The 12,104-nt window shown below is 42.1% G+C and overlaps 1 protein-coding gene across 1 annotated transcript in view; it reads right to left on the reverse strand.

Annotated features, from left to right (window-relative positions):
• Positions 1 to 276: 276 nt before the first annotated feature.
• LOC147751001 (nucleotide-binding oligomerization domain-containing protein 2-like) overlaps positions 277 to 12,104 on the reverse strand; it is a 343,212-nt gene continuing 331,384 nt past the window's right edge. The window contains exon 8 of the mRNA XM_086918890.1: positions 277 to 1,518. Within this exon, the coding sequence (XP_086775016.1) occupies positions 1,212 to 1,518 (307 nt within the window). The 3' untranslated portion in view covers positions 277 to 1,211. The remainder of the gene's footprint in view (positions 1,519 to 12,104) is intronic.

Raw genomic sequence — 12,104 nt, forward strand, 5'->3', positions numbered from 1 at the left:
ACGCGCATGTGATTCATCAACCGAATATCTTACATTGTTTGATGGTGTTTTAAACATTTTCTGTTTCTGATGACCACATGAGTCGTGCCTTGTTCTGTGTTCACTCACCTTTCTCCAACATTAAATACAAGGTATGGACAATGAATGTGATGACGGTCACACACTAAAGGTCCACTGGTGATGTTGAGGCACTCTTAAGAAAATGAATACCACATTCAAGCGTGAGAGCATTGTTGTTAGTGTTGTTTTCTAAGTTGTAGAAGAAAGACAGGCAAGTAGTGGTGGTGCATGTTTATTCTCGTATTTACAGCAATTTCTTCTTCTCAAGCATAACTATGCTAATTTGCACATGGAAATGTACATGCAGTTTTCAGAAGTCCATCTGCCTTTTCCTCTGAGTAGTTGGTTGGATATCAAGGGAATGTCAACTATTCACGTTTTTAAATACCGTTAGTACTCAAAGGAAAGGGGAAAGAAACGCGACAGCAGGGCGGGTGGGAGGGGTTATGAGATAAAATGAAGAAAAGAGGACCGAATAGCGAATGGGATGTCGGAGAAATGAAACATTTAATGAAGTAGACTGAATAAGGAAGAGCATGCAAAGTTTATCACAGAGTGAAAGAAAATCCTACTTTAAGAAAAGCTTTGAACTACCTGCTATGGAAACATCAGACCACTAGAGGCAGCAGGCTTCCTGGCTGAAGGTGGGGGTCAGCAAGACCTGGCATGCAGCTTCATTGGCAGGCTCCAGCGGGCGGCAGAAGACCGGGCAAGCTTAGCCTGGGGCTGGCAATAATTAAATGAAGGCTAACTAAGGGGCATATTATCAAGACAGGCGATAAAATTATTGCTGCTTTAGCGGCAGAAAACTGCTGCTAAAACAGCGATAATGGGCTTGATAATATGCTCTATGGAATTCCAATTGAAGCTCAGGTTAGATGTCCTTTACATCTAACATGGGCTTCAATTGGAATTCCATAGAGCATATTATCAAGCCCATTATTGCCGTTTTAGCAGCAGTTTTCTTCTGCTAAAGCGGCTATAATTTTATCGCCTGTCTTGATAATATGCTCCTAGGTCTCTTCACTCTTAAGTACAGATGAGCATTGAACAGCTCTGGAGGCCCTCCTAACTGCTAACCTCTTCCACCAAATCATTCCAAGAGGAATCAGAGCTAGAGCGGGTCTTGGCTGATGAAGACAGCTGAGAATTTATTCAGCTTTCTTCTCTTCCATGATGCTGGTTCGGGCACGTTCCATGGCTTCCTTTAGCTTCTGAACCCTTTTACTGGTTGTCTTTCCCCCCTGATTTATGTCTTTCAGCACAGTGTCCAGCATGTATAGGATCCCTTGCTGGTCACCAGTCTCAAGTTCTGGCTTTGCTAAACCTTTAACCTTCTCCATCATGTAGCGCTGCTGGTCCTCGTTATCAGCGACCTGGAATATGATCTTTAATTCTGACCGACGCAGCTGTTTAATCTTCTGGACTGCACCTTCTCCCAAAGGATTCCCGCAGAGGCTGCAAATGATAAAGAAAACTTGTCTGAATAACAAAGGACTTCAAGGAATGCACATTATCACCAAATTAACAACACCACTTCTTGTCCAATGTTTTAGTTTACTTGATTTTGTTTGAACGAAATATCTAAGCACTGATATAAATTCTAACTGGACATAACATGAGCACTATCTGGAATCTAACGTCTAATGTGTGAATTATCTGCTATAACAGGTTAGTAATGGTGCCACTCGTCACCCTCTCTTCCAAACACGCTTTCTTTGTCACCATCCATCACGAAAGTTGGTTTCGACTTCATCAGGTAACCTTTCTGTTTAAGGTGCTTAGTAAACAAAGTTAACAAGTATACACAGCTACCAACAACCTGTACCAGCAACTGGGGCAGCCTTTAGGCTTGTCATCAGTGCATATTTAAAAATAATGAAGTGCCACTGCACACCATTGTTTTAAGGAGCCAGTGCTTTATATGCCTCATATGGTGTGGGGTGTCAGAATTCTAGGTCTGGATCCTTGTAGCTAGTTCACATGTTCAAACAATGTATAGCTCAATTAAGGCGACGCGTGTACATAGAGATACTTTGAAAAGCATATTTTAAAGCAGTGAATTGAGCAAACAATGTACTAAGATAACCTCATTACTCCTTTACTCATTTAAAAGATAGAAGGACTGCTGATACGGTAGGCACGCTTAAATGTTACATTTAACATTTGTCAACTAGTACACATCAGTGTTAGCACCCTATCTCAGGCACATGGAAAACTGGTTAAAAAGACACAATGAAAATACAAGCAAGAATGATGCTGTCTCTGCCACATGAGCCAAAGATGCTAAATATCTCGCCCCGTCTTCTGACCACCACACCACAGTCCATTCTTCCTGATCTCCTTACACCGGATGCCTCCTCAATGTGCTGAGGGGTCAGAGGTCAAGCTTCCAACTTCTAGAATGGGCTGCACTTGTGGCAGCTGTTGTAAATTACTTCATGTCAGCCATGATGAGACTAGAGAGCAGTCAGGCTCCTTGGTCTCTCATGCGCTTTGCCGCTCTTACAGCCCACATATTTCCTGCTAGTGCCCAGTAAATCATTAATGATCGCGGATGGTACGTTTTATTTTCTCCATTCACTGCATAGTAACTTCACAGCAAGTTATGAATTGCACCCGTTGCTTCACTTCTCAATGCCTTCACTCCTTGTCATTATGGGTAGTGCAAAAGAATAATTCACAGGACACAAAGGTTTGCTCAGAAGCCCCCAGTGGGCCCTCTACAATTTCTACATGCCAAATACCAAGGCTGGGTAGTCTTGATTCCACCTCATGCCTCTTTTATCCACCACCAGACAATGCCTGCCCCGTTATGTCACTCTTGCAGGCTCCAGTTTTCTCACTTTATCACAGTTTTTCTATCTTTCTTTTCCTCCTGCTTTACACCTTTTTCACTCTCCGGCGCTGGTTCGAAGGTTGATGAGGACAAATCCGTGCTGGTCCCCAAAAATGAGTGCTGGTGGACCTTGCCTGCACCCGTCTGTGGGGCACCTGTGAGAGAAGTTTGGTAAGAATAGGGCCCCTGGCCTGCTGGCTGATGCTGTGAGAGGATAGCTTTTAAAGGAGGAAGGGACATTCAATCGGAAACAAGGAAATTGCAATGGAAAAGAGAAGACCCCAAAGAATAGGTGTGTAGAGTTATTTCCCTCTCATGAGTGGTGTACCTTGGGCCTTTTTCTGTGCAGCAGTGAGTTGGCCCTCCCATGCACAGACGCCTACTTCCTGGTGGTGACTGGTGAGGGAGATCAATAGTCCTCCTTTTTTTAATGTATTTATGTAAATAGAGGAATGACTAACATATTGTTAGTGTCCAGATTTTGAAAACCAAAACCAGGACATTTCTCAAACAAAGGAGCATGGCTACAATTCTGTAGTACCTATAGGGCACAGAACGGCTTAATAGATAGTGCTCAGTAACATAGCAAACACAGACAATGAGGAACTAAGGGGTTTAAAATGCAAATTGTACATACACTAAAATCCTTTCGGGTATGGGCTGCTATCTAATTCTGCACTAGACCCCATGAAAACCTGCCTCTCTTTGTTCGGTTGACCTTTCCTGAAAACTGCCAATACACTGTGTCAGTGAGGGACCTGGGGTTAAGCGTTTCTGCTGGCTGGGGCTACTCAATATAATGTTTTGGCTTCTGCCTGGACTAAGCAACACGTCCCGAGCACACCCGAGAACACCCTGTGCTCAGGAAAAGAAACAGGGACAAAGGAGGGCAGAAGTGCACTTGTGCTAACGAAGACAGATTTTCGGGTCTTCTCCATTCTGATGTGCGCTGTGGAGGCCTTAAGATCTCAGCGCTTGCAAACATACATAATAATGTTCATGTGACTGCATAATTAAAGGTTATTGTTACCTTTTTGTCGTGAGTGCTTTATGGGGTCACAGTCACTACACTGGCAACGCGACAGTGCTCAACCTGCTCCTGCATCGCGCTTACAGCTGTGTAAAGCCTCCTGCCCTGGAGAACATGTCATCATTTGAAGAAGAGAAGACCAAGGAAGGTGAAAATGGAAGTGGGCTCTTCAAATGCAGCTCTGGTGGCCCTTCTGCTCCTCCTGCAGTTGGTCCTGATGACTTGCCGGCTTTGAGCACAAAAACATTCTTCAATCTTGAGGACACAGATAACTTGGGCCTTCTGTGGTGTTGATAGGTGAAGGAATTTGACATATACACTGGTGCTCTGGAGACTGAATGTGACAACCGTCATCTCCATCTACTACTGCACTGCATTGGCCAAGCTACCATAGACATGACGGAGAGCTTGATGACATACTTTCTTCCAAGGAAAAACACAGATGTTAAGAGATACATATTTTATTCTATCATGCAAAGTTCCTGTAAAAAGTTTGACACCTTTGTCACTTGCCTAAAAGAATGTGTCCAACACTGTAACTTTGAGAATTCCAGCAGTGAAGAAGCCCTTCATTCTCAGGTTGTTGCAGTCTGTGAATTTGGGACCTTCTGCAAGAACCTCTCAAGTTGAAAGAACAAACTGTCCATGGCTCTTGCTTTGTACAGTGGAGTTTTCAAGAGAGAACATGAGGCAGTATAAACTTTGCAACGCTGTTGATGAAACTGTGAATGAACTCAAAGGTTACACCTCAAAGGTAGCGGCTTCAGACACCCCTGCTACCAATGAGGTTTACACCTTCTTCATTCAGGTCCCTGCTCTGCAGCACAAATGTGACCCTTTCCTACAAAACTGTGTGCAGAAGCCAGACTGACTCCAAGACTTCAAGGAAGGCCCATTCCGCAAAGCGACTGAATGACAACCTTATGTGCACATTACGGTCACACCATCAGATCAGGTAGGTTGTGGCTCACGTGAGTTTCTCATTAATATCATCGTCTGACAGGAAATCGTTAAAAATGGTTATGGTTTTCTCAAAAGGTAGTGTCCTCACCTATAATAATAAAGAACCGTCTGAACTCATCCTGAACATTGACGTGATAGTGGCACAAATTCACCATCAAGTCACGATAGCTGCTGCTTTCACCACGCTGACAAATGCACCTCTGCTGACATCTGTCAATGTCATTACACAAATGCCTCTTAAATGTCTGGTAATGTTGCACTTGGAAGCCCACTCATCAACTTAATTCCACAAACACTGGCATTTATGTAATTGAAGCAGCTGCCAGCAGGGCCAGCGCTAGGGCCCATGATGCTTGTTTCCGGTCCAGGGGAGACCTGGCTTGACAGTTTGGCTAGACTTTTCCCATGAGGAGCAGGGTCAAGACTGATTAGCATATGGCTGGGTCTCGTTGCTTTGGTGTAGTGGGGTGAGGCCCAAGGAAGGGGTTGGGCATCTCCTATGATCCCCAGTTCCAATGAGACACTGTCTGCAGGTTTGTCCTGGAATGAGACCTCCTGCTTGGCTGCCCACACATAGGCACCACGAGATGCCTATTGCAATTTAGATTACCACAAGTATTAACCCTCTTGGGTAAAAAGCAGGTCCTAATGAGCTGTAAGTGGCTTGTAGATGACTGAGAGGGAGGGGCTTCATCCCAGGAGGGGTCAGCACAATGCTTTATCGAGTGAGCATGGGATGGTGTACATAGGCTTTTTCTCTTTAGAATTGTCTTAATGAGGTAGAGATGGACGTGTGTGTGTGTTGAGTGCTCTGCTTCTTCCCCTCGCCTGCACCTCAGCATCACACCACGCCCCAACTAGCCCCGGCTTTGTACCGGCCAGCCTGACTCAACAATGGCAACCATTACTGGAATGGGGTAACCCAATGCGGTTCAAGGACCTGGGTGAAACGTTATATAGAGAAAACAATGGTCCCAACCAAATAATTTCTTTCAGAGGAAAAATCTGTACTGAGTTAATTACTTAAATGAGCTTCTTAAATCAAAACCGCTCCGTTGAGTCAATCAATGTTAGCAAGAAAAGAACAATTTTCAACACATTAATTTTGTCGAAAAACCTGACACAAACCAAATAATTATTTGAAAAAGTACGGAGTTTAATCATTTACTCCATTGAAACTCAATAATTAAATATATACATTTTTACAGTTATATACAATTTTGGACTAACGGTAAAAAAGAAAGCAGTCAGCTTCTAAAGGAGTGCAGGAAAAAAGAAGAGAGAGAGGTGATTGTGAAAAGAAGGGTGTAAGCCTCAAAGGAAAAATAGTGACAAGTGACTAAGAGTTCAAATTTGTTTTAGCTGTACTGAAATTCAGCTACTTTTGCAAACGGCCACAATTAGTTGTTATTATTTTCACTCATTTATACAGTCACAAGTGACATGTATAATGGTTTCCAGGGTGGTCCTGTTTGTATACATCAAAGAAAGGCGTCGACGTTTCGACCCGTCTTTTGGTGCGTGGGCAAGTTGGAGCCTCGACCTGCGGGTCTTCCTCAGGACGGATGTTTGCACATACGTTTTTACCGTAGACTTCACGTAAAAGTAACCTAATAAAAAATTTATTAAAATGGTGGTCAGGATTTTAATGTAACGTTTATGGATATAAGCTTTCCATAACGCATGTAATTCTTACCCACGGATTATTTATGGGCTGCCTCCATCATCCTATTCGAAGATGGACGAATAATGTGATTTGATCGTAGAGACCCCACCTGTAATTAATAAGGTATAGGCGGTCTATTATTAAACTTATATACAGATCAATATTTTACCTATTTTACCTAATGCTGCCTAGTATAGCACTAAGTATGCTTCCAACCAATGAGCTTACCCTGAGCTAGGTGGTGCGGCGTCTATGATGATTATCCAGACCTTGATAGTTAAAATTCGAGCAGAACGTCCCTGGACACTGCATGGGAGACAGCAATAGAAGGGTATATTGAGTTTCTAAACTTCCCACTTCAAAAATCGTGTAAACACTAGGCGTTAGTGGATTAGTGCATACCTTCCGTGTCAAGCGTTGAGCATATCAAGTGTCAACCAGTTGGAATCAGCAAGTGTTCGGGTTCAATCTCCGATTTGTTTAAATACCAGGCGCTGAAAAAGATCATACGCAATAGTCCAGGGACGTTCTGCTCGAATTTTAACTATCAAGGTCTGGATAATCATCATAGACGCCGCACCACCTAGCTCAGGGTAAGCTCATTGGTTGGAAGCATACTTAGTGCTATACTAGGCAGCATTAGGTAAAATAGGTAAAATATTGATCTGTATATAAGTTTAATAATAGACCGCCTATACCTTATTAATTACAGGTGGGGTCTCTACGATCAAATCACATTATTCGTCCATCTTCGAATAGGATGATGGAGGCAGCCCATAAATAATCCGTGGGTAAGAATTACATGCGTTATGGAAAGCTTATATCCATATACGTTACATTAAAATCCTGACCACCATTTTAATAAATTTTTTATTAGGTTACTTTTACGTGAAGTCTACGGTAAAAACGTATGTGCAAACATCCATCCTGAGGAAGACCCGCAGGTCGAGGCTCCAACTTGCCAACGCACCAAAAGACGGGTCGAAACGTCGACGCCTTTCTTTGATGTATACAAACAGGACCACCCTGGAAACCATTATACATGTCACTTGTGACTGTATAAATGAGTGAAAATAATAACAACTAATTGTGGCCGTTTGCAAAAGTAGCTGAATTTCAGTACAGCTAAAACAAATTTGAACTCTTAGTCACTTGTCACTATTTTTCCTTTGAGGCTTACACCCTTCTTTTCACAATCACCTCTCTCTCTTCTTTTTTCCTGCACTCCTTTAGAAGCTGACTGCTTTCTTTTTTACCGTTAGTCCAAAATTGTATATAACTGTAAAAATGTATATATTTAATTATTGAGTTTCAATGGAGTAAATGATTAAACTCCGCACTTTTTCAAATAATTATTTGGTTTGTGTCAGGTTTTTCGACAAAATTAATGTGTTGAAAATTGTTCTTTTCTTGCTAATATTGATTGACTCAACGGAGCGGTTTTGATTTAAGAAGCTCATTTAAGTAATTAACTCAGTACAGATTTTTCCTCTGAAAGAAATTATTTGGTTGGGACCATTGTTTTCTCTATATAATATGACTCAACAATGGCGTCGGCTGAGGAATTAGCTAGCGAGATGTGCGAGGTAAGAGTGGCGAGGAGCGCCACGAGATCCGTAACAAATGTGATGTCAGAGAGGAGACTACCACACTGCTGTCACACTGCTAGCACAATCTACCTGACATCTGCAGTGCCTTAATGTGAGGTGCCCACCTGACGACAACAACCCACCATGCCTCCGGATTGAACTCCTCTGCCCCAGCTCCTCATGGACAAAAAGGCTGTGACTTGCAGACTGCCTTTCTGCCCCTCCCTCCCCCGGACTTGCTGGCTATGGCAGTCCTCTTCCTGGACTCTCGACTTGGACCTTTGTGCTCCTCGCCATTTTCTTTTATGACTCGCTTCTTCTTCTACCTTTCTCCTCCGCCATTTTAGCGATCTCTGACCTCCCCTCTGTCCTAGCGACCTTTTTATTGTCTCTCCTGTTGCATCTGACACACTCCTCGCTATCTTACTCGTTACTATTTGCTTCCCTCTCTCGTTTGTCTCACTTTCCTGCCCTTCTCTGTCCCTCCCGTGGTGCTGTGACTGCATCCCCCCTTCCGACCCCACTTAATGGAACTCTGCTTTTCTGTAAATGGAGATCACTCTAATCACTAGTATATGCAGTAGACGTTTGTACTCTACTATTCATATGTGACTCTTAGAGTATATCCATTCATATCCCTTCCCTATGTATATAGAGATAACTCTAATCACTAGTATATGCAGTAGACCTTTGTACTATCTACCATTCCTATGTAACTCTTAGAGCATATCCATTCATATCCCTTCCCTATGTATATAGAGATAACTCTAATCACTAGTATATGCGGTAGACCTTTGTACTATCTACCATTCCTATGTGACTCTTAGAGTATATCCATTCATATCCCTTCCCTATGTATATAGAGATAACTCTAATCACTAGTATATGTAGTAGACCTTTGTACTCTCTACCATTCCTATGTGACTCTTAGAGTATATCCGTTTGTATCCCTTCCCTATGTATATAGAGATAACTCTAATCACTAGTATATGTAGTAGACCTTTGTACTCTCTACCATTCCTATGTGACTCTTAGAGTATATCCGTTTGTATCCCTTTCCTATCTATATAGAGATAACTCTAATCACTAGTATATGTAGTAGACCTTTGTACTCTCTACCATTCCTATGTGACTCTTAGAGTATATCCGTTTGTATCCCTTCCCTATGTATATAGAGATAACTCTAATCACTAGTATATGCAGTAGACCTTTGTACTCCCTACCATCCCTATGTGACGCTTAGAGTATATCCATTCATATCCCTTCCCTATGTATATAGAAATAAATATAATCACCAGTCTCTTCTTTGTGTGACTTTACATCTTGTACATTTGCAATTTGTTTCTGTGTGTATCTTTTATGTAACGCATGTAATCCTAAGTCCTTATGTTTTGCAACTGGTTCTTACGTAAAGCGCTCTGACACCTTCGGGTAAAGTTTGCGCTATATAAAATCGCATTAAATAAAAAAAATCAAAAAATATACTGAGAGGCATACACCCCAGAATTTCTCACGTTGTATGTAATCAGCAGTGCCTTGCACATTTCCATTCTGCCCGGGGCCCCAAACATCCTAGAACTCTCCCTAGCTACCAGCATGGGCTACTTGTTAAGCATCAGATCTATTGTCAATATGAGCCTTCTGCAGGTCCTCTGCCAATTTGTTAGTCAACAGACCAAGACACATGCACACTTAAAAATCAACTGATTCAACTGGACACCCACAAAAGGATTTGAATCCCTTGCATAGCATTCTCAAGACAACATTCAAAAACAGGAAGATGAAATACACAACCTGGTAAAGCAGGACACTATTGAACCAGTGGATGACCTTAACCAATGGATATTCTTCATTGTTCAAAACCCCAAATGTCATAAGTGGGGCAAAATCAGCATCTGCTTAAATATGTGCTTCCCAATTCAGTGTCAGAGGCATATGGTCCTTGCAACCTACACACAAAAGGTGATGGGAGGAATGCTTGTAAATAGTCTAATCCACTGGTGGGTAGTGTTCCAACCTTTTCTTTTTCTCCCACTGTGCCACTCTAGACAGAAGTCTGCCTTATGCAAACCAGTACTGCCCTTCTCCTCATGGGAATAGTACATCAGAAACATTCAGATGAGGCGCCCTTGGTAGGAAACACAAGCAACCCCAAGTCAGTTTTGGCCTTATTAGATGACATCAGTGAAGTATAGCTTGAATCCAGTGGCACCGTGAATCAGAAACCCACATCTGAGTGTACCCTTACTCACGTTGGGCGTTACCTCAAGCACACAAGAGGTGATGCGAGGAATGATTGCAAACAGTCTGAAGTACAGGCAATTGTTCTGTCGAGCCAGCCCATATATTACACAAGGTGATATTAGAATTGCAGCAATCACTCTGGGTAGCTATCCAGCCCATCATTTTTCACCCTCAATGCCACTATAGACAGAATCTTGCCTTATGCAAATCAGTGCTGATTCTAGACCTCACAAAATCCCAAACTATTGTTTCCAGGACATTATACACCCCACTCAATGGTGTTAAGTTTTTTCCAAATCTCGATCTAAAAAAAACTATCACCATATTGAAATATAAGAAGGCTCACATGAGTTGTTACTCATTGTGGCCTTTTCACATACAAAACGCTCAGTTTCAGTGTTGCCTCAGTAGCAGAGGTGTTTCAAGTGGAGATTCTCAATGCTCTCCAGGTCACTCCTAATTGCCCGGGTTACTATAATGGTAGTTTGGATTTTTGTCTGAACACAAAGGGCAGCCAGGTTTGTTAAAAAAGAAAGGGGTTACAAGAAACCACTAAGAAAACTACTGGAAAATCCAAAGTTTTAGAGTAAATGCCTCAGCCGCTAAATAGTGGCATGCTTCATCATTGGTGCATGTCCACAACCTGTTAAGGTTATACCACCAGGGCGGACTCAATCACGAATCGGAGTTCTTATTTAAAATATCTCTCTAGATAAAGCAGGGAACCAGTTGAACAGCAAGAGAAAGTCTAACAAAAACTCAAGTAATACCTTATCAAAACCTATCTATTCAAACGTACCATGGGTTTATTTAAAAATATAAATAAATATATTTAATGAGCGTTATTAAATCAAGCAATTCTGATTCTTGTCGACATGTTTCAGCTGTCACAAAGAGTCCGGATGAGTCTGGAGCGTTCCTCAGGGCTATAAAGATGTGTCACTATCTATTCTAGCATGCATTCCACACATTTATTTGAGGCATAAGGCTCTCACCTGGAAAGAGGATCCGTTTGTATTACAGAGGTGCCCTAATTTGTCCTTTTTATGGGACATACAGGTCTGGCAGAGGGGACAATCTTGTTGTCATACAAACTCCAGGGAGTGGATACCTAACCTATGTGTGCTGTCCAGACCGCCATGAACGATGTGTGATGGGATTTGCCTCGAGCCTGGTAAAATCTTGACATTGACATCTGTCTGTGCACCCAATAATGATCTTGCTTACTTCAACCCCTCTCTGAACACAGAAATTATGGTTTACATGAGCCCCTTTGGTCTAGGGGCCATCCTGGCTCTGAGGAGCATTGATCCACAGGCACTCCATGTTACTTGATAGACTATAATATCAACAGCCTCAAGAGTCCTGAACAAGCATATCTGAAGCAGAGAAAGAAAGTCTAGCTGTTTTTCTGGAATGTGAATAGCAAACCCTTTCCTGTCAATGTTGATCATTAAGCCTTCCTTCCTAGTTTGGAAACCCCAAATCAAAAAGGCTCCTACACATTGAAAGATAAAAACTACAAGACTAAACATTCAAAATAATACGGCATTGTTATGTCATCACCATAGGCTTGATCGTGCCTTTGGCACCACCGTACCTTTACTAATCAAAAAAGACTTGTTATGGTTGCCTTTAACTGACTACCTCTCTAGACATGTTCCTTGAATTTTTACCTGTTATCCCGTTACTTTTTCACATATGTTTATTATT

Source organism: Lissotriton vulgaris, chromosome 1_1 (genome assembly GCF_964263255.1).
Source record: "Lissotriton vulgaris chromosome 1_1, aLisVul1.2, whole genome shotgun sequence".
Lineage (NCBI taxonomy): Eukaryota > Metazoa > Chordata > Amphibia > Caudata > Salamandridae > Lissotriton > Lissotriton vulgaris.